This window comes from Acomys russatus, chromosome 3 (genome assembly GCF_903995435.1).
Source record: "Acomys russatus chromosome 3, mAcoRus1.1, whole genome shotgun sequence".
Lineage (NCBI taxonomy): Eukaryota > Metazoa > Chordata > Mammalia > Rodentia > Muridae > Acomys > Acomys russatus.
Genome location: NC_067139.1, coordinates 8,628,356 through 8,651,906, shown reverse-complemented (window position 1 = coordinate 8,651,906; position 23,551 = coordinate 8,628,356). Strand labels below are relative to the sequence as shown.

The following is a 23,551-nucleotide window of genomic DNA, read 5'->3' as shown; positions in this document are numbered from 1 at the left end:
ACGCTGGCCAAACAATGGATACTCTGATTGTTTCTTTATGCAGAAAGAAAAAAGTGTTGGGGCTGGAGGAAGGGCTCAGTGGTTCAGAGTGCTTGCTGTCCTTGCTGCCTGTGCAAAGGACCTGGGTTTGACTCTCAGTTCATATATTGAGTGACTCTAGTTTCATGGGACCTGATGCCCTTTTTGGCCTCAGCACACATGTAGAAAATATATATACTTGCAGGTACATATACATAAAATCAAATGGTTAAAAAAGAAACAGTTGAATAGACCATCAGGAAATACTATTTAGAAGTTTTTAAAAAAGCTTTATTTAAAGAGAGAGAGAGAGAGAGAGAGAGAGAGAGAGAGAGAGAGAGAGAGAGAGAGCGCTCTGGGGGTTTGGGTGTCTATGTTTTCTAAGTATGTAAAGCACCGCGTAGTAGCTCAAAGGAAGCACTAAAGTATTTGCTGAGTAAATGAATGACCAATCCCAAGTATAAAGCTTATCCTCAGGAGGGGTGCATTATCCTACTTTCATTAGGTTTATTCTCTAATGAGCATATTTCTAGAGTTAACTTGGATTTAAAATACGCAACAGCAATTAATTTCTAGCTTAGCACTTGGTTTATTTTGTGTTATATACACAGTTTTGGATGATAACTTGATAATGCTATTGGTCACTGAGGGAAGAGACATTTGTGGCAGGATGTTACAAGCTAATCTGTAAGGGGTGGGCTATATGGCCAATGTTCTTCCATCTTGTCAGAGCCTAGGTTCTTATTTCTCCATCAGTCTGCCATTTACCAGACACCAGCTGACCCTGTCGTGGTTCGGCAGTTAGACTAAAGATAAGATTTAGACGGAGCCACCCTGTTGTAGTTTAACAGTTAGATTAGATAAAGATAGCAAAATATTCGGTGTGGCCGGATGTTGTGACCTGCTTGGAATTCCTCGAATCTTGAGATAGCCTACAGCTGGGTTGCCATAGCAATATGCTTCCCTACCCCCGCCTTATAAAAACTCTGTGAAATTTCTCAATAAACGGGATTCGATCAGAATCCAGACTTGCCCCCTTCTTCATGTCCTGTGTTCTGTCCCTATACAGGAAAATCCTCCTCCCGAGTGCTAGTCGAACTCCGGCGGGCTGGGGCACTAATCAACAGTTTAAGATACTTGATCATGTATACATGGAAATCTGGTCCTGAGGCTTAGAAAATCACAAGGCAACATCTCTGGTCTCAGAGGTGGTGAGAGCACAGACAGAAGAGCACCCATTTTCTTCCAAGCTATGAGCTGACTCAGAAAAACAAGAATGTACAAATAGATTGTTTTGTACATCAAAAAGGAGTAAAGGGAAACTAATTTTATTTAATAAGCCGATGTTTCCTGTCAACAATACTCTCTCTCGCTCTCTCTCTCTCTCTGTCTCTCTCTCTCTGATTTTTTTTTTTTTTTTGAGATAGCATTTCTTGGTGTAGTCCTGGCTGAACTGGAACTCACTGTGTAGACCAAGCTTGTCCTTGCCAGCTAAGTGTGGAATTGAAGGTGTGTGCGACCACACCCTACTCAACAATGAGTTCTTAAAAGATAGGAAACAGATGATATTGATGTTATAACAGAAATTTAATAAGAAAAAGTTAAGAACCATATGTATTAGTAGCTGGATTCCCTGAAACATTTATAGAAGAATCATTTCTTATACCTCTTATACTCTTTCAGAAAAAACAGGTATAGAGAAAATGCTTCGAAAATAATTTCATGAGAACATTAATCAGGTAGATAGGTCATGTGACAACACCCAGGAAAAATCAGATCAAACAAACAAGGGCAACGGCAGGTCAGCAAACATTATGAACCTGTAGATACTAAAATCCTCAACAGATAAGAGCAAACTAAATTAAAAAATACACTGACCAGGTGTGGCTTAGCCGTAAGATTCACAATTCGTTCAACATATTCAAATTGATGTGATATAGTAACAAAAAGTAAGCAAAATTCCATGATCATGATGCCAAAAAAAAAAAAAAAAAAAAAAGCATTAAACAAAGTTCAGTATCCATTCATGACTAAAAAAATTTTTAACAAAATTTAGAAAAGATCATCTCAGTGAGTTAAAGTCCATATATGAAAAGGCACAGCTAACACCTTAACTAATGGAAAAATGTTAAAGGATTTTCCTTTAAGACTCGATACAAGGTGAGTATCATTCTTGCCAGTTCTTTTCAGTCTAACACTGGAAGTATCAGCAAGAATAACTATAAGAAATAAGAAATGGAAGGATCCAAATTTGGGTGTGGGTTGAAAGAAAACCAAATTTGTTTTCTGATAACAGGTAGAAATTTGTAAAGGCTCTACCACAAAGATGTAAGAATAAACAACGTTAATAAACTTTCAGGATATAAAAACAACGTACAAATGTTTGAGTTTTTATAGCACTATGTTCTGTCAGAACAAGAAAACAATCATTTAAAAAGCCTCAACACTGCTGCATTGCACTCGTCCTTCAGTAGGCCCAGGGACCACGGGAGAAGGTGCGGAAAAGTCCGCGACGGGAGAGAATCAGAGGGAACAAAGTCTTCTGCGTATGAAGGACTCCAGCAGCTGTGAACACACAGCAGCGGTTATCCACACGATTGATGGAGCCAGGTAACATTCTATGTACAGAACAGGTTATTGAACACTGGGAATCTGCAGAGAGATTTCAGGCACGCTCACTCTGTAGACATGTGGGGAGGTGGAGGTGCTAACTAGCTTGACTGTGGGAATCACTGAGCGGTGTCCACTGTGTATCAAAATGGCGTTTTAATTGTACAGATCAGAGCTTCATACAGTCAAGTTTAAAGCTATATCATGCATCATGTTTTTTAAAAGAAAGATTTGGATGGGGAGGCCTGATGGCACTCAGAGGAAGGATAGCAGGCTACCAAGAAGAGACTTGATACCCTATGAGCATATACAGGGGGAGGAGGTCCCCCTCAGTCACAGTCATAGGGGAAGGGAGTAAGGGGAAAATGGGAGGGGGGAGGAATGGGAGGATACAAGGGATGGGATAACAATTGAGACGTAATATGAATAAATTAATAAAAAAAGATTTATTTATTATGTATACAATATTCTGCCTACATGTGTGCCTCCTCACCAGAAAAGGGTTGTGACTCATCATCTGGGTGTTGGGAATTGAACTCAGGACCTCTAGAAGAGCAGAGAGTGCTCTTAACCTCTGAGCCATCTCGCCAGCTCTGTATAATGGTTTTATTCTTTAAAGAAGCAAACTAAATTGGACGTGCTCGTCTACATCCATAATGCCAGCATGCGGAAGGCTGAGGCAGGATTTGGAGTTCAGTTCTCTGTGAGCTACAGCATAGGACTAAACTAAACCAAACCAAAGAATTAACTGCTTGTATGCTGGTTCTTGCATGCCCCTCAAACGGGTTAAAAGACACACAGCGTGTATGTAGAAAATAGGGTTTAACACAGAAGCGCTCTCAAGGGAGCGAATGAGCAGTAACGAAAGCGGCCACCTCACAGACTAATATTAGACAAGATTGGCCACAGGTCAGATTTATATCAGAGACTAGGCTTTTAAAATTTATTTTATTTTTAACACAGATTTTTGGTTTCTGGGGGATGGTTTTTCCAGTTGGATCAAGCAGGGGAAGAGATAATATGCTCTAATTTGGGATTGCTGATCAGGAGGTCCCTAGGCCGGAGGTTGAACTCAGATTCCTCTTTTGACCAAGAGGAAGAAGTGTTCCTCTAACGGGCCTAAAAAACAAAACAAAAAACGCCGGAAACCTCCGCCTTTTTCATACAACACTTTAAACTTCAAGAGGCTACGGTGAGGCTTCCGTTTCAAGGCTTCGGGAGAAATGGGAGGTGGGGTCCAAAGCAGGTTACTTGAGGTACGGGTCCATTCCAGTAGCCTCAAAACACATGAACGCTAGGGTAAAGGGTCTAGAAGTACCTTCCTCCCGCCTGCCTACATCAGAACACACTTTATTATGAGATCTTTAACACAGACGTTTCTCAAATATCTAGTTTAACTTTGCACGGAGACACTCTGAATTTCAGACCCAATCCCGGCACGGTTTCCCTCGTTTCAAGTATCAGGACTTCCACAGAGCTGCCTGAGGGACACCAGCGGCTCTTGTCCCCTCCCAGACGGTGTGTGCAGAGCCCGGCACAAGGCAAGCTCCCCCTATGCCGCCCCCCGCCCCCGAAACTCCCGATTCTCTCAGGACCCAAGTCCTTTGCGGTTTCTCCAGCATTTGATAGGCTGGGTCAAGGATGGAGGAAAAACGCGACTTTGGAGAACCCAGTTTGCCACGCCTCCGCGTCTACCCAGACGTGGGGGGGGGGGAGGGGGGCGGAGGGGGGCACCTTCCAAGCCAAAGTGGAGGGCGGGGAACGGCTTCGGGACCGTGCCCATAGCGGCCTCCCAACAGGACCTGTGCCAGAAAAACACCCGCACCGCGGGCTAGCCAACCCAGGGTATTTCCTGTATTTAACAAGTTACCAGGAGCGTGCTGCTAGTGCTCCAGTGGCGCAATCGGTTAGCGCGCGGTACTTATAGAACAGTGTGTGTGCGCGAGAGCGATGCCGAGGTTGTGAGTTCGAGCCTCACCTGGAGCATTGTTTTCAAACTTGATGTGTAGGGCCTTCAGAGAAAAATCTAGTATCCACCGCTCTTCGTGATGGTATACAACCAGTAACTTTGTTACTCTGCTAGTTTTAGAGTCAGCACTTAACTTGTTTTTAGAACCCAGCAAGGACTAATAATTGTGAAGGACCTCTGCCTTCCCTGTCTTGCTCTTGTGCTCTGGCTTTGGGAAAAAAATTAATAGTAGGATTATGGTAGCACGTTGGCTTTTACTATAAATTCCAGTGTAAAGCACGTTGGCTTTTACTATAAATTCCAGTGTAAAGGAAAAGCCACAGGATAGTAGTTGTGGAATGGGAAGGTGGAGAGAATCTGTTTTCAAACTTCTTGGAAGTCTTGAACTAGTTGTAGATTGCCTAGTAACGGGCTTCTTTCCCTCTTGTGTACATTTATTCATATGCTTTTTAAATGCTGTGATCCATTAGAACCTCCGAGAAGCTGAGGCAGGAGGATTGCCACCACTTAGATCACCCCCAGGTATATAGAAAAATACTGTTTATTTTATTTTATTAATCACTGGAGTAAAGCAATTCCTGGTGTCTACACCGTAAGTTCAAGCACAATGAGGGTAGAATGCAATGCCTGCACTAAATGTGCACTTCAACAGTTACTTACGGGCCATTTCTGCAGAGCAGAGTAAAGGGGTGGAGAGCAGCTAACTGTCCGCAGAGCTTTTTTATTCATCAGCACCGTGGAGTCATGTGCCACCGTGGAGCCTGGGTACAAGGAGAGAAGGAAATCTACCCAATAAAAGAAAAAGAAACAGGTCCTAAGAATGAGAACAGCTCGTGTTGCTCTGACTTCTGACGGGGAGACATTACATAACTGGAGCAGTGAATTGAGAGGGAGCAACACTTTCTGAACACGATGTTTCAGGGTCACGGGAGGAGATGCATTCCACTCTGTGTCTGATGTCATCATAGAGCGACGTCGGATGGGAACTTTAACATCAGATCTCTTCCAGCTGTTGTAGCAAAGCAAGTTGAAACTTAGCAGAACATTAGATACAAAAGAACTTGCCACGCTGCCTGTGGTTTGAGCTTTCTCCAAAGGCTGGTCCTGAGACTGATGGTGAATGCCTGGACCACACTGAGGAGACATGTGGTGCGGATGGCGAGGCCAGGGTCATCTCTCTCAGACAAAACACAGCTTCGCAACTGACATCACAGTGGTGGTGTGAATAAGAATGGCGTCCATGGGCTCATGTATTCGAACATTTATGTTGGGACAAATGGCAGAAGTGCTATTTAACATATCAAAGTTGATCTTGCCTCCAGGTTCTCCCAGCATCCCTCAGTTCCTACCTGCTACAGGGTGTGGCTGGCATTCCCTGCCCTCTACCCTGGACTTTCCAGCCCTGGGACTGGGTTTCCCCTCTGCCCTTTCCCCAGGCTCTTCCCTATATAACCCAGATATTTTGAATTCTCTCTCTCTCTCTCTCTCTCTCTCTCTCTCTCTCTCTCTCTTTCTCTCTCCCTGTGTGTGCATACTCTTTCTCCTGGTGCCCTCTTCTGGCATGCAAGTGTACATGTAGGCAAAACACTGTATCACTCACTCACTCAATCAATCTTTATATATATAATATATATTACTAATTTATTCATATGAAACCTCAACTGTTATCCCATCTCTTGTATCCTCCCATTCCTCCCTCCTTCTTGCTTTCCCCCTACTCCCCTCTGCTATGACTGTGACTGAAGGGGACCTCCCCCTGTATATGCTCATAGAGTATCCAATCTTTTATTTTTTAAGTATAAAAGCAGGCTTATTTTTAAGTCAGATGTAAGGAAGTGGCCAAATAAGGCAATAGACCTTGGAAGCTAGCTTTAGGAATGTGAGCTAAAGGTTTAGCAAGGAAGAGGGAAGGGGATGGGCAAGACTTGTTGGGGCCATGTTGGAAATGCTCAGGCCTGTTAGAGGGCCTTTCATTCCTTCTTTTTGTTTTATTCTTGGGTCATTAGATGTTGTAAGTGGGTGTTTTTCTCTGATTGCTTCCTGCTGACATTGGGGTGTCATTGTTAAGTACCAAAGGCAGCTGAAATGTTGGTCAAGGCCTGCTTGGAAGAACAGGCTGTGTCATTCACTTTCCAGGCTCTGGGGACCATCTAGGGTAGGAAATGTAGGCAGCACTGCGGCCTAGCTGGTGTTGGTTGCTCTGGAGCCATCCAGGATGTAGATTTTGAGGGAACATCTAGGCTGCTGATTGCTGGACTAGTCTATAGTTGATTTGAACCCTACTGGGACAGATAGACTGTCCAAGAGTCTAGGAACAGAGGATAAGGTTAACGAGTTTAGGGAAAATTTTTGTCTTGGATGTACATTTGAAACTTTTAGATCCATGGTTTTAATAGTTGGCGAAGGGGAGTCCCAAGACCAGGAAAGGGGGGGATCTCATCGTCAGGAATAGACAGGTAGGGAAACTTGGGCTGTTGGCTGTCAAAGGTGTTCATGCGGAGTCTACTTGACCTTTGAGAGGTAGATTTAAATCAGTTTCCTGAAGCTTGCAGATTTTTTTTTTTTAAGTTTAGAACAGGGATAAAGGTTTTGCAATTGTTTGTAATCTGTACTGAAATGCACTTTGTAGGGAGAGCAATGTCCTTAAAACTCGTGTTTTTAAGTTATATCAAAAGTTGTTGGGGGAACCAAACAATAGCATATATGAGAGAAGAAATCGGAAACAACTTTTCACATACCGTAAATCTCCTCATTTTCCAAAACCCTCACAAAGTTTTTTTTTTTTTAATTTAAACTCTTACAACCTCAGACCTTAAAACATTTTTTTAGAGCTTTATGTTTTGTATTTACAGACTTTCATAGTTTTCTTAGACCTTAAAATGTTTTCTTAGATCTCATATCTCAGACATTTGTAATTTGATGAGTGGGAAAGGCAGGGGGCTGTATAGTGGGTGTGGGGTTAGTCCACTGACTGACATACAATGTCTACGTACGTTGTAGATTTGGGCTAGATTATGTAGAAAGGTTTTATCTGCTGGGGTGAGAGTCAGGTGGGTCTGGGGAAAGGATAGAAGGGATTGCTGTTAGAGTGAAGTATGTGACACAGGCAGTGGATTAAGTCCCACATTGAAAGAGGTATTGTATGGCGAAGAGGCAGGGTGTAGAAACCGATTGGAGAAAAGAAAATGCACAGAGATCTGCCTGCCTCTGTTTCCCAAGTGCTGGGATTAAAGGTGTGCGCTACCACCACCAGGCTGCACGGGTAGTTTTATACATGCATATTATCCTGATAAAGACATTTTATAGAGTTGCTTGCTGTCTTAATTTTGGCAGCAGTCCTTGATGCCAACACATTTTGCATGTTTCTTTCAGCTGCATTTTACAATATAAAACATTAGGTGGTGTAATCATATTAGCCAACTTAAACATCTTTTAATCACTTTATCCCCTCCCTGCATACTACCTAAAGTGCTGTTGCTGTTGAGTAGAATTTCTTTGTCTGATCGATTAAAAGTAGTGCTTGATTGGATAATATTTTTGTCTTCAAATTGAATGTATGTTTGATGTGTATTTTTTTGTGTTATAGAAAAACGAAAATAAAAGAGAGAGAGAGAGAGAGAGAGAGAGAGAGAGAGAGAGAGAGAGAGAGAGAGAATGAATGGCGGGTTTGAGAACCCTGGGGCCGGTTAAGGAGACGGGTATTAGGGTTTGGAAGTGACTTAGGGCAGACGTGACTTTGAGTGTTACAGAAAGGGATTTCTGATGTGCAGCAGGGGAAGTGAAGTACACTGGGACTGACTAAGGAAGGGGCAGGGGTTTGGGGACTGTGATAGTTAGAGTGTGTACAAATGGGGGTCAAGGAAAGGAAGAAGAGGGGAGCACAAATGCGTCTTGGGAGCTGTTGCCAGGGTAGAAGGCAAAAATTATGTCAGCTTTGGAAAGGAGGTTTATTTTGTTTTTGTTTTTTGTTATTTTTGGTAGTGGACTAGGGCATGGAGGAATGAGAAAGGATAAAGGAAAAGCCTTTGAAGGCGCAAGTTAAGGAAAGGGTTTGGTTTGGAGGGGCCCAAATGACTGGCTGTGTACTCTGACTATGGGTGAGGAGGAGAAGGGGTGAATGGGGCCTCAGAATTCTCTTAGAGCTGAAAAAGTAGTCTTGGTATCCAGGAGGAACTTGATGAGGTGACCTGACCCAAGAAGTGAGACACTAGGCTTCTGGAGACTGACCATTGTGGGCTTAGTTAGGTACCTCAGTAAATATCACCAGAGATCTGAGGACTATAAGTCGTAGTAGGAGGCATGATTCAAATGGCCTGTGTATCAGTTCAAATGACAGAGACTTGCTCACCACCCAGATGGGTTACCGTCGTTTCCCGTGGTCTTGCTGGCTGGGCAGTGATGGAAAGTCTTCAGCTGCCACATAGGACACTATTCAGTCTTCAGGTGTCACATAGAGCAGCTTTCGCTTTTGGTTGTCAGACCCACATTTGAGAGATTTTCCCTGTAGAGAGTAGGACAATCAATCCCAAAGTGTCCACAGTTTGAGCAGAATCCTGGCAGCAAGCAAGGCGTGGAGCGATTCTGGTCTCCGCCCCCCTCTCATTAGCATTACTGTAGTTCAGGTGGAGTTGTCATGTTTTATCTTCTTCTTTGGAGACTATAGGGTTTTAGAGACCATAGAGGGTTTTTTTGTTTTGTTTTGTTTTGTTTTGTTTTTTGTTTTTAGGAAGGGGCGTGCCTCTGTAATGGGAAACCTAAAGCTTTTAAATATCATATTCAGCAGATCTCTGTAGAGTTTGAGGACCACCTTAGATAGGTGATGAGCATACCTGGTTTTAGGCTTAACCTTGAAATCATACACAGGAGGCTAAATAAAGCTTGCCACTAAACGAATTACACAACAGTTTATAAAGTTAGCTAAACGATTTTTAAGAGTTGAAAGTGATGATAAGAGATATTTGGAAGTGCAGAACAGAGCAAGAGATGAGATTATGGGATTATTTGTTTGTGTACACTGTTTCAGGAGCGCCTCCAGAAGAAAAGACAGAGCGGGCGGGTGGCTCTCAGGTGGGAAGGAGGAACTTTGGGTGGGAGTTCAGAGTAGGAGCTATGCGACTGTAGGCGGGAGCGCTGAGACAAGAAAACCGGTCTCATCGCACACAGAAGACAAGTGAGCACAGAGAAGTGGCAGGAGCTGGTACAGGATCATAGGCGACCGGCAGGATTGCAGGCAGAGAGACAGCACAGCGGGGCAGCTGGCGGGAATGCGGTCCTCAGAGGAAGAGGCAAGGAAGCTCAGGAGGTATAAAAGCAGGAAGGCACAAAAGGGTAGAGCTGGTAGCTCCGAGTGAAGGAAGCAAGAAAAGGGCTTCAGGCTGTCGCAGCCCAGCAGAATTATAGTTCCTGGGATGGTGGGTGGAGGCATCTGCTCTGGCCTGGCGGAGGGGCGACTGGGGCTGAAAGGAAGGGCTGGCACAGGAACAAGTGTGGCAGGGGCCGGATGGGCAGGGGGCCGGATGGGCAGGTGGGAAAGGAAGAGTAGGAAAAGGAGGGGGATTTGGTTTTTCAGTTCCGGAGCCAGCGCAGACAGAGGTGGCAGCGGCAAGGGAGGGCTTCTGGAGTGAGGACAGCCACGAAGGGCTCCGGGAGCCACGGCGGTGACATGGGGGCAGGTCTCGTGGAGCTGGGTGGACAAGGCAGTGGCCTAGGGAGACATCCAAGGGGGCAGGCCCAGCGCAAAGTCCATCCATCAGTCAGTCTGTGGCGGCAGAGATTTTGGTGGCCCCTAGAGCTTCCTTCCTGCTCTTGTATGCAAGAGTGGTTGACCAAGGGATGATGGAGTCCACAGTTTTGTTTTTTTTTGTTGGTGTGTGTGTGTGTGTGTGTGTGTGTGTGTGTGTGTGTGTGTGTGTGTGTTTTGTTGTTGTATTTGGTTTTGGCTCGTTTTTTGAGAAAGAACTTAAAGTTGGACGGGTAGATGAGGAACCAGCCTGATTTCTTTTTGTTCCTGGGAACCATTTTCCGTCTGTAGTGAAGTTTAGTTTCTGGTGTGTTGGCTCTTTTTTCTTAACAATTAGACTTTATTATACAACCCAACTATCCTATACAGGAGGGAAAAGAGGTGAAGAGGAGCAAGAATAAACCTTCCAGGTATCAGTTCCATGGGACAGATCCCTAGGTGTCTCTGGGCGTGCAAGCTGATCCTCTCCCTAATAGAAGCGATCCTCACCGTCGTGGTCCGAACCTGCAGCCTCTGCCTCTCCACCTGCATCCGTCTCTCGGGCTGCAATCCCTGGTCTCTCCTCCGGTTCCCTCTTCCCATCGATGTTGCATAGATTAGGTGGGCCAGTCCTTCAGTATTCCTGCTTCAAAGCAGTCTGTGAGATGCCTTGGGCTGGCTGGCTGAAGGCAGGATGCCCTGACAGTGAAGAGGAACTTGTGAATGTCCAGGGAGTCAGCTCTCTGTCCTGTCAATACTTTTGGAAATTGCTTGCTTGTTCTTCCTTCATATTAGATAGGTTTTTTTTTTTTTCCTGGGGTCTTTGATGGGGTTGAAGACTAGATAGCCACAGTATTAATATAAGTTTAGTTAAAAAACAAAACAAAACAAAGAAACCTTTAGACATTAGGATAAGAATCAGTAGCATAGGATAGATAGTGGAATAATTTCTTAAAAATTGTTAACTACAAATGGAGTAACTGGTCCTTGTAAATCTGACTCACTGGATAATTCTTATAATTATTTTGTTGTATATAGCTTATTTTATTTACTAGAAAGGGGGAGATGAAGGAGAGATAAACCTGTTTTTTGTTCAGATTGCAAGTGGGGGATGAGAAAGAGACTTTTGAGAGAGCATGTGATGTTTATCCCCTTAGAAGTCGAACCATCATGTGGGGGAAGATTGGTTGTTAACAAGCTGAAAAACATCCTTGAACAAATTCTGAAAGGAGGTACCAATGTGAGCAAAAAAACCATGAATTCTGTCTTCTCTTTGCATAAGAAGCCAGTAGGAGAATGTTTTGAATGCATAATAACCAGAATGCAACCAAGTTTAGGATCAATTCTATCCACATAAGCCTTTTGCAGTTTTTCCTCCACCAGAATTAACTCCTTTTCTGCTTCAGCTGTTAGACACCCTGGACTGTTTAAGTCTGAATCCCCTTGTAATGTTTGAAACAAGTTACTTAACTCATAGGTAGCCAACCCAATTGTAGGCCTTAACCAGTTAATATTGCCCATTAATTTTTGAAAGTCATTAAGAGCAATTGATCTCTATTGATCTGTACCTTTTGTTGTCGATTTTTTTGTTTACTTGTTTTTTTATCCTAAATAGGTAATTGAATCTCCTATTTGTATTTTATCTACAACAATCTGTAATCCCCACCATGGCAGAATTCTTTGTGTTTCTTTAAACATTTTTTTCTAAGTGACATATTTGAAGCCAGATCCAAGGCTGCACTGCCTTCAATAGCATGCATTAGATCACTAATATTCAGTTCCCATTTTCCTGAGGGTCTGTCACTTCTGGACTGGCCAAGGGAATTCGGCTGGTATTGTTGATGGGGCCCCAAGCCAGTGGGCCCTTCCTGCCATTTCTTGTTGGCAAGATATTGCCTTGCATATCTCGTTTAGATTGACAATCTCTAGAGCAATGTTATCCTATTCCACAGCAACTACAGTACCCTGGAAGTCTTGGCATATTATTACCATTATTGCCAGAACCTTCTTGTTCTCTCCTACAACTTATGTTTTCTTCTGGGTTATTGAGCTCGTTAGTCTGAGGTCTGGGATTTTATCACTACAGTTTCTTTGCACATGACCAGTTTTACCCTCTGGCTATAGCTTGTTCCATGATATTGTTTTGATATTCCTGAGAGTTAATATTAACTGTCTCCTTTACCCAATCATCTAATGGAGCTCCTCTTTCCTTTAATGGTCTAATTGCCCTCTTACATTCAGTATTTTCATTCTCATAAGCTGTTATAAGCTTTAATGCCTGTTTGGTCTCAGAATCTGCTAACACTCTATCCATAGTGGATCCTAATCTCTGAAAAAATTCTGTGAAGGCTTCCCTAGGTCCTTGAAATACTTTAGTAAATGGAATAGTTGTTTTCCCAGGTTCCTTTACCTGCTCCCAAGCTCTCAAGGCTGCAATACAACATTGTTCAATCACTCTATCTTCAGACTGAGTTTGTTTTCTTAAGTTAGTATATTGTCCTTCACCAAGCAATTGATCTCTATTAATATTTATTTCCTGTGTCCTATTTTCTTGCTCTATTCTTATGGCCTCAGTTCCCCACCATGATAACCATGTAACTACTGAGCCACTTCTAATACTGCTAAAAGTAAATTTTTCCCACCTTGGGGTACAAGTCTATTCTGTGTGGCCCAGCTGTTTAACGTTTGTTTAATGAAGGCAGAGTGCATACCATATTTGACAATGAATTCTTTAAAATGTTTTAAATTCATCATGTCTACAGGATGCCATGCCATTTCATCATAACCCTCAGCACCATTTTGAGAGGAGGCATGTCTTATAGTGACTGGAAAAGCTAAAGGTGTCTGAGTGACTCTGAGGATGTCCTCCATCAGGGCATTTTCCTCCAAAGACCCTTTGGTCTGTCTGCCTTCCTTTTCCTCTGGTTTCTGACCTTCTCCACCCCCCCCCATTTTTTTTTTTTAACCAAAGGTGCCATTTGCCTTTCTAGCCCTTCCAGTTTTTTCTGCATTTCCCCATCTGTTTAGTCAAGTCAATAATTTTTTCCAAAAAGATAGAACTTATTGATTCTTCTGTTTTTTTTTTTTTCCTGGCTTTCCTGTCTATCTATTTTCTGTCCTTCTTCACTCTCCTTTACCAAATATGCTATTTACTTTCCCATCCTTTCATGTTCTTTCCTCATTCTTTCCATCTGTTCAGTCAAATCTGTAATCTTTTCCAAAATGATTGAATTTATTGACCCTTCCAGTTTTTCTATCTTATTAACATTTCTTCTAATCCTTCCAAGAATGAAATACAACAACAAAAACAACAAACAAACAAACAAACAAAAAACCCAGAAAATTCCCTCTAAGTATAAAGCAGGAAAGAGTTTTGCAATGGTAGTTATGATTTTGCTGATACCCTGAAACAGCATTTCTATATCTTTGAATTTTGAATCTTCCCTCATACCATTAGAAATTACAGAAACCATTGTAAGGGGATAACAATTGAGAAGTAATCTGAATAAATTAATAATAAAAAAGTTAAAAAAAAATAGCTGCATAAAACTAACATTTAGCAAACACCGTATCAGGTATAAGATATGAAATTGACACCCATACTTAATGTCTAGGAATTTTAATAAAATCTACCAAATTCACCTGCATGCTTTCAGTCATGTTAGTAGTAAAACCAGTTTTAAAAATTCCAATTAAATCTACTTTGTCAGTGCTGGAGAGAAATGGCTGCTCTTCTAGAGGACACAGGATCAAGTTCTAGTAGTTTTATTTCACAGCCATTGGTGTAACTGAAGTCAGTCAGAGGGCATTTGATTGTGTCTTTCAGCAGTCTCAGGCTCCAGGTATGCAAATCCTACACAGACATAATGTGGACAAAACACTCATACACAACAAATAAACACAAGTATAGAAAAGTTAAAAAACAAAATCCCCTCAAAAGGGTAGCAATATGGAGAACAAAATTTCTTTATATATATATATTATTAATTTATTCTTGTTACATCTCAATGGTTTTAAAACAGCATCTATAAGTAAAAATCAACCACCACAGAAGATACAAGAATACCCTCCCCACCCCTCCCGCAAAGGATTGGAAGCCATGAGATTGCCATAGGCTTGGTACAACACTGCTTCCCTCTCTCACTAACCATGCCTCAAGGTTGCTTTCCTTGTCTTTTACAGGACTTTTAACTCCATCCCCTACTGACCTTTGGCCTTCCCCACGCCCACATCCCAATTTCTCTTTGTGAAAAGTGTTTGTTCTTTTCTTCCCTAATAGGTGTGTGTGTGTGTGTGTGTGTGTGTGTGTGTGTGTGTATGTGTGTGTGTGTATGTGTGTCTAGGCTGTGCTGAGGAGCAACAACTGGATGTGGGTGGGCCAGACTGAACAATCACGATGAGATTTCCAAGCTCAGAAAGACTGCCAGGTCTGGAGAAGGAAGGGGCATCAATTTCATTTATCTACAGAACCACTATTCATGTTTCATGTTCCATTCTGCATGTAAAGAGGGGAGACATAAAGGTGGTTAAAAAAAAAAAAAGTCTGCCAGGCTATCTTCAAGTGGGTAATTGGAAGACTGGTAGGAATTTTCAAACATAACAAAATTTAGAAACAAAAAAGTTCCTTTTCGTTTGCACAGAGGCTCTGTTGAAACTGAAATACTTGTGGGATATTAGGAATGAAAAATGTCAGCATACAACTGCCCAGGCTTGTCTGGTTTACGGCTCCCACCTCGTGGTTGTCATTACAGCCCAGTAAAAGAGCCTCTTTGTCTCTGGAGACTTACTGTTCAAAGGCGAGAACTGTCCACAAGCATCCACTCTCATTGACATATAGGTCACGACATTCAGAAAATAATGTCAGGGCTCTTGGAGTGCCATCGCCTTGAATCACTGGAGAACAAAATTTCTATATCATTGTAATTTGCTAAGATTACGCATGCTTAGACGGCTTTGTGGGATTTTGTTTTACCCACAATATCGCAGAACTGTGAGTTCTTTCACGTTTATTAAGTGGGTAAATGAGAGAGACATTTTCTCAGTTTCTCTCACTGAGCATGCCAACACTCAGCCAGAAGCCCATCCCTGTGGATTAAGACAAGGGGGCTGAAGATTCATAACCAAGAGTCAGAAACTCTTGAATGTTTATCATCAAGGAATTGTTTCCCAAAGAGAGACTTAATAATAGAGAAAGAGCACAATCTGTCCAGTAGAAGAAAACAAAGCAGAGCATCAGAAGGAGGACACTTTGAGCAGCTCTCAGCTCAGGGAGAGTTCTGTAGAGAAGCTTGGAGTTCTGAAGGTAGAGGACATGCTGGTGGTGCTTGTGGAGAAGAAACACCATGTAGCCACTGGCCCCTCCCATGGCGCCCTGGAACACTGCATCTCTCAGGACCATGAGAGGGAGAAAAATCCATTTTATATTCTGACCTTCTAGCATAAAATAACAATAGTTGTAGCCACTCTTAAGATGTGATACATTTAGACCTATACTTTTGATAGAATGGATTAGATTCATACTTATCAAGGCATTGAGTATCCAAAAGACAGAGAAGAATGGAAGAATGTGCCATGCAGATGTTGGCTTGAGCCTCCTCCACTCAGATGCTCTGGGACTGATGATGATGGCCTGGACCACAGTGAGGAGACTACTGGTGCAGATGGAGAGGCCACGGGCCACCCTCTCCAGGTAAACAATGATCTTATAGCCTATGTCATCTAGGAAGTTTCTCAAATGAAGAGCTACAATTGTCTTCGGCAATCCTTTTGCGAGAAGAATTATGATATTTGTAAAAGCCAAGTGGATGAGAATCAGGTGTATGGGTTTCTTCTCAGGGCCTCCCAATAAACTGAGCATATAATTCACAGAAACAGAAATGTTCCCCAGGATGCCAACCATAGTCATAAAGAGGAAAACTATTTCCTTAATAAACTCCAAAATCATTTTTACTTCCTAAGTAGAAAAACTTGTTTCCTAGATGCAAGGATGCAAACAATTTTTCAAGAAAGCATTAGTAATGACAGACATACATCTGAAAAACACATTTTGCATTGTTCTGGTACTCAAGAGGCAATGGGGACAGATTACGTCCCTGGCACTCCTACCTTTACCTGCAGACTCTCTGTCATTGTGTGTGCTCTGGCAGGTGAATTTGGTAACTGGTATTCAAATGTAAAGTTTTAAAGATTTTTTTAAATAGCTCTACACCAGCAAAAATTGGATTGTCGCAATCTCTCTCTCTCTCTCTCTCTCTCTCTCTGTATGTATGTATGTATGTATGTATGTATGTATGTATGTATGTATGCATTGTCCTTGTTAACTGCCAGCGTAATTGAATTGAACTCCAGATTTCCCCAAGCAAAATTTCTTCCTCTATTTCATGATGTTTCCCCACACAGTTCCCAAAGCCTGAGGCTACTGCTTAACCTGCCTGCCTTCCCCAACACTGCCCTCCCACAGACACACAGACACACAGACACACACACACACACACACACACACACACACACAGCAACCCTGCTGTGTCAACATCTGTAAAATCTCTTAGACTTAGTACCTTTGCCTTCCACATTGCCTCCTCTTTTGTTCGATATTCCTTTTTTATTTGCATCTTGATTGGTATAACAATTTCTAGAATTGCATTTGGCTTCAAGGCTTTATAACTTCTATTTCGATATCTTAATATTTCCAAGGATTTTATACTGACCACTCTGTGATTTAACTCCATATAAATGCTGACTAGTCATTCTTTTAAGTTAGTCCTCAGTGTCAAGTCAAATTGTTTAACTTTTCTAGATCGGGCCCCAGAGTTAAGGCTGGATCATCAAAAGATACACTTGACACATTTATGTGACCACCAGGTTGCAGCCCAGGAGGGTGTCTAGAGGAACACTTGGTGCTGCCTAGGAAAGAGGGTATCAGAGAGATGTGGTCCCAGGGGGTGACTCAGGGCATCTGTGACCCCAGTGAGTGACCTCAGGGCACCTACGGGAGTATGGAGCAGCTCTGGGCAAGATGCTGTTGCTGATGTGGGTGGGGGAAGGGGATTGACGAGGTGTTAGGTGCTGCCATGAGATGAGTGCAGTGGCTGAGTTACGGGTTCTTTAAATGGCTATATATAGCATGCATAGCACAGTAGTTTATGGTCTGCATTTGTGAGCACGGATTCACCCATCTAAGAGGTCATGGTGTCATTTGCTTCTGTGGGGGCTTGTGAGCAGCAGTTATGTCAATTAGCTTTGCAGCCTGTTCTGCTCTGTTGCCTGTTTGTTGGGCAGCTGCTTTGTTCTCCATTAGTCTGAGGTGATTCTAGGACTTAGACTTGGATTTAAACCTGTTTGGGAGCTTTATTCTCATTTCTTAGGGGTTGTGGTAATCTTTGCACACCTTTTCTAGAATAAGAGGAATCTGGATGCCTCAGTGGCTCTATGGCTTGTGTGCATTCTGAGTTCTTGGAATGCCTCTGTCCTCTTAGCTCCCTCCTGTTAAACTCATGGGATTGCTTTTAATTTCCATGGCCTGATGATGCAGTGCACGACTTTCATGAACCTAGCCTTGATGCTACATTAGGGTCCAGGTGGCCTCATGAGTTTAGAAATGTCAATTACTGCCTTTCCACTGCTCCTCAGACAGAGAAGTAATTATCACCCGTATCAGTGCATCCTAGAAACCACAGTACCATCCTACATATCTGCACATGATGAAACATGCTCCAGACATTAATAGCAAGCTCATCAACATTCATTAACATATTAATGTAAATATTGTTTAGTATAAGATTAGAATCTGTCAAAATCACTGTAATTATTGACCCCAACTCCTGATGAAAAATAAAAACATTTTTTTGCTGCGGTAATGTTTGCTTTCCTGGGAATTCTCCCCTTTTCTAATCCTCTTTTACAACTTACAAACTTAGAGTCACATTTGAGAGCAGATTCTGATCTTCTAATACATGATTCTTCTGTCCTGAGGTGGACTGTCAGAGGAGGGAGAAGTGACTCACCCCCACATTATCTTGAGAAATGCTACAGGAAATTAAATGCTACAGGGTGGGCTTGTGCTTAGATAGATGGGTGATCCCATGGTTGAGTCTAACCCCCAAGAGCCTTAGGCAGCCTATATCCATTCATCCTGATTTTCTAAAAACAAGCCAGCAAACAAACAAACAGAACCAAAAAGAGATTATTGTTATCGCTGCTTAGTGCTGGGATGAAGCTAAAATGAGCTGTTTCATGATGTGCTAGTTCACAGCCTGGGCCCTTCACAGCAGGATTTCCCAGATGACAATGACAACTGTTACACTTACTGGTTTATAGTTTCTACATGCACCAGGGATGCAATGAGTGTAGTTGAGATAAGTATGTGTAATAATTGTGTGGTATAATTGAGAGACTGTAAGGATAGATATAAAAGGGAAACCTTCGAATTGGGAGTAATAATGTAATTGTAAAAGAAAACATGTGCCAATATTTGAAAAGTGGAAATGCATCAAAAGTGAAAATGACAAACTTTATAAACACTAGTGATACTGTTGAAGCCACAATGCTGTTAAACATGGAGGCTAAAAGAAGAGTTTTTGCTTGTTTTCTTTTGTCTTGTTATTTTTGAGAAAGAGTTTCCTTCTGAAAACCAGAGTAGCCTTGAACAACAATTATTTTGCCTCAGTCTCTCTAGTGCTGATGATATAGCAGTGTATCCTGGTTGTCTCCAGTGTTTGATAGACATCTGAGAATCTTCTCTATCTTACTGATTCCTTTAAAAAGGCAAGGAGGTAACCTCAGGAAAAGACCTACCCCAAGCTCTGTCATGGTACTCCAGCTTGAGGATGGGCAGCGATGACTCAACGTTTCTGTTCCATTTCTGTAACTCCAGGAAGGAGTCCCCTTCAATCTTTCTGGGGCAGGTCCTTGTCAGGATCAGAAGGAAAGTGGAAGACCCAAGGCTCACAGAGCCCCTCAACTACTCCTTGGCTTAGTCAGAGAGAGACTTCAGCTTTAATAAATCTCTCCACAGCACAGCTGAGAGGATGGAAGATCTTACCTCCATGCACTCACTTGAACCTCTGTGGTGCAGACAGGCTTTGGGGCATTTCTGGGAAGGTGCCAGGTGCCAGGTCATATTTGTACTGTCTGGATCTGTGGGGCTCTTGGTGCCATCAGGTATTGCAGATGTCAAGTTTCATGTTGTCACAGTGTCAAGGGGAAGGAAGGGCTCTGCAGGGCCTCAGTCCCTGAAGTGCAGCTTCCCTCTCTCCCCACAGTTACTGCATCTGTTTTGCTCAGAAGTCATTTCAAGCTTAATTAGGATTTAATTATTTTGAGAGGAAGGATGTGAGGTGAGAAAATGAACAACTACCCAAGTTTTTGTGTACTGAGCTTCCTACGTCTCCAGATTGGTTTTGACCTTCCCAAAGTGCCAGGCTGTCACTAAGGAGTCTTTAATTTCTTAAATCTCTTATTAGACAGCAGGAGAATAAATGATGCTCTCAGCACTGGGAATTTTCTTCCCTGAGCAAGTCCCAACCATGAACCAGGTCATGTTTAGTGTCGCTTGTCTACCTGTGACTGTCTGTAGTGAACGTCTTTGCTGTAACTGTTTCATTCCTGTACATTAAATATCATGTGAGAGTTGAATTATGAATGCCTCCCCAACCTTGGCCTTATTGTAAATGCAGTCCTTACTTATTATAAAACTTACTAAGGACACGTCAAAAACTATATGTGCCCGAGAGTGGTCATTTCAGATACATTTCATGCTAGTGCCTAGGAGGCTGTTCTTATGCCAGATGCAAAATGATGTAAATACATGTGGGTGCAGGGCTGAGATTAGAATGATGACATCATCATTTTGTTCTTGAAGAGAGAGCACCAGTGGGTTTCCTTGGAGATGAACCACTGGTTTCCCCCCTGCCCCCGTCCTTCTTGATGGCGTCTCCATAGATGTCTGTCCAGATGACACAAAAGAATATGAAAATGCTTCTGTAAATGAAATGACAGCTTTTGAGGAAACCACACATTTAATACTCTCTATTTGCTTATTGATTTATTTTGGTTTTTCGAGACAGGGTTTGTCTGTGTAGCCTTGACTGTCCTGAACTCACTTTGTAGACCAGGCTGGCCTTGAACTCACAGCGATCCGCCTGCCTCTGCCTCCCAAGTGCTGGGATTACAGGCGTGCGCCACCACACCCGGCAATACTCTCTATTGTATAATTTGTACATCTTGCTTGTCCTGTAAGTATACATATTAATAATCTGCCTCTGGCACAAGGAGCAGAGTGCCTCAATTGTTGTTTCCTTGAAAAATTATATATATACAAATATATAATGTACTAATGATTTCAAAAGTTTGCATATTTTCAGAGCAAAAACAGGACAATAATGAAGACTGAACCTTTGCCTCTGGCACTACTGTTTCCTCAAGAAATTACATGCATATCAACATTAAAAGGGCTAGCCCAAAGGATGGATCCTAAAAAGACTGGACAGTAACAGATACAGCTAGCTTTTCCAACGCTTGGCCAATATCTTGTTTTGTTTTGTTTTCCTTTCTTTCCCAAGGGTACCAAAGAAATATTTTTTACCCTCAGACAACAAAAAGTAATTTTGGAAACATGATGCCCCAATTCCCAGTAGGTAGGGTGGGTATTTGGTGGTGTTACCAATGTTCATTTTTGCCTAAAGGGGTTAGCTATCAGTTACTAAAAGTTTCATTTATGGATTTCTTTCTTCTATCCTTCTTTCTCTCTAATCTTTCTATCCAATCTAACATGAGGGAAAAAGGGGGAAGGAAGGGAGGATATAGGTTTATAGAATAAAAGCTAGATTATATTCTCAAGTCTTGTTGCAGAGATTGGAGTCAGGCTGGGAGCACAGTCAAGAGCTGCATGCTAGAGCATTTTCAGGAATTCCTCAAGACAGGTGCTCTTCCTCACGCGCTCCCCCGGGCCTTGCTCTATCTCTGTCCCTCTCATCGTGTATCTCACTTCTCTATGCCGTTCTGTTGGTGACCCTTTCCCCTCATTCTGCTTTTGAAGACTGTAGATGAGTCTATGTAGATGAGTGCTCTCTTTTTCTTTATTGTGATTTAATTTACTGCTAATTTCCTCTTTCCCCAGACTCAGTGTAAACCACAGAATGTGAGAATTGTGGGTAAAGGATGTGAGGCTACAGACTGACACTAACAACTGATTTTAGAAGACGGATCTTTAGAGTATTCTGAACACTTCCCTAGGCACTTGTGCCAGCTTGTTGATACCTCCAAATACACCTATATTGCATTAAATATAATTTACATATAAAAAGTTTTTTAAAGCCAACATATATGCTCAAAGTGATTAATATATGAAATGAGAAAGCCAGAATTTAATCTATATTGGGTATTCACAAAGCATGTTCTTGTGATTCCAGAGTTTTCTATTTCTAAAGCTTTGTGAACAATCAAGATTCTGAAATATATATATAAACCTCCACCACACCATTTGTTGCAAAATCCTTCATTTAACTGCATGTCTGCAGACTGAATTGACTTATTCTAACATAGTGGAGGCAAGGAGATTATAAACATTCATATATGTAAGTAAAATGTACATTTATGAACTGAAGAGCTTGGCTCAGTGGTTAAGGACATTCACTTCTCCCGCAGAGTTCCCTGATTCCATTACCAGAACCAACAGGGTGCAACTCCAGTTTTAGGGTATTCAATGCCTTATTCTGGCCTCTGCAGGCACAAGGCATACAACTGATGCCCAGACATATATGTAGAAAACATGCAAAACCACAAAATGACTATGATATATATAAATATCATATTTATTTCTCTCTGATGCTTTCCAAATAGATGTAAATAAAATTTTTGCATTCCAGGTGTGACACTATTTAGGAAAGAAAGACAGCTTCATCATTTCAAAATATATTATTGATATCTAAAAAAGAGGTATATCTTTATAAATGCAAGGTAACTAATGTACTAAGGTGTCCCTCAGGTGTTCTCAGCACAGAAGGGTTAATGGAAGCCGACTAACAGACAGCACAGCACAGCACAAAGGGTTCGGGGACACTGTAGGCAACAACAGCACTGAGATATGTAGGACAGAGGCTAGAATGCTCTTTGGGTCACAAAGAGAACATTACAAGTACCATTGTTACACTACATGTACCCTTGTAACAGGGTAAGTCCCAGTATTCTGTGTGCTTGGGAGAAGCTGCAAATAATTCAGGGATAAATGGGTGAGCAGCATAGAATACTAAAGTATGGAAGACAGTACACTTAAGGTCTGCCACATAAAACTACTTATGAGTTGTAAAAAATCTAAGCAAAATTAATACATCTATGTTTTAACCCTCATTTAACCTTAAACAGAATTTGAAGGAAAAAATGGGTGTTAAGTGGAATAATATACAAATCAGTATGAGGTATCAGGTTGCTTGTCCTTTATAGGATGGTGCATTTCTGATGGATAAAATCACTAAATCTGCTGAACCTTAGAAATCAAAATGATGGGATGTACCTTTGTTTGGAGTCCAAAAGCATGATGCCTAAGCTGAAAGCTAAAAATTGATGATATCTTGGGAGGATGTTCTTAAGAAATGTTCAAGAAAAACACATAAGTAGCTGGATAGACTGCATTTAGTGTGATCCTACCCATGATATGATAGGGAACAAACATCACTCACCCCCTCCCACTCAAGGCGAGGGCATGGCTATCTACTACCCTACCTAATTCATTTATATGTTATTTATGGCCAAGGTCAGTTCAGAGTTGGAGACAAAGAAAAGTCGCATGAGTTTTCCTGGAAAACAACACCATTTGGGCAAGTATTAGACTTGTTTGCATTAGCTACTGTTTTTTTTTTCTCTCTTAGTTCAACGTGCTTCTTAAGGAATGAGTGTGTACAGGATGACAAAGAGGATCTGGGAAGAGAGGCATCTAAGCTGATGTTTGGATGTCATGGCTTGGAAACAGAGTGGTGCTGTCCTTTGCTTGGATGTCCTCATACAAAATGGTTTAGAGCCGGTGATGTAAAGAACACATTTCTGTAAAGGCGGTGAGTGCATCAGCATGGTGTTCACATCCAATTGTCACCTTCATCTCCGTGTCAGTGGAAGCAAGAACAGAAAGGGCAAGAACAAAGTAAGGCATCTCTAAGCCTAAAACCCTTCCTTCACACAGCACACGGTTCTTTTCACTATAGAGAACCCTCCGGCATGAACCATACCATGTTTGTACCCTTCTG

The 23,551-nt window shown here is 42.0% G+C and overlaps 1 protein-coding gene and 1 non-coding gene across 2 annotated transcripts; one reads left to right on the top strand and one right to left on the bottom strand.

Annotated features, from left to right (window-relative positions):
- The first annotated feature begins 4,516 nt into the window (after nt 1-4,516).
- On the top strand, nt 4,517-4,614 carry Trnai-uau (transfer RNA isoleucine (anticodon UAU)). The gene is made up of 2 exons: nt 4,517-4,554; nt 4,579-4,614. It is a non-coding gene; the product is annotated as a tRNA-Ile (tRNA).
- Nucleotides 4,615-15,408: 10,794 nt separating this feature from the next.
- Nucleotides 15,409-16,260, bottom strand: LOC127209020 (vomeronasal type-1 receptor 3-like). Its single transcript, XM_051168557.1, has one exon. It carries the CDS (start codon nt 16,258-16,260, stop codon nt 15,409-15,411), a length of 852 nt encoding a protein of 283 aa, XP_051024514.1.
- Between the last annotated feature and the right edge of the window lie 7,291 nt (nt 16,261-23,551).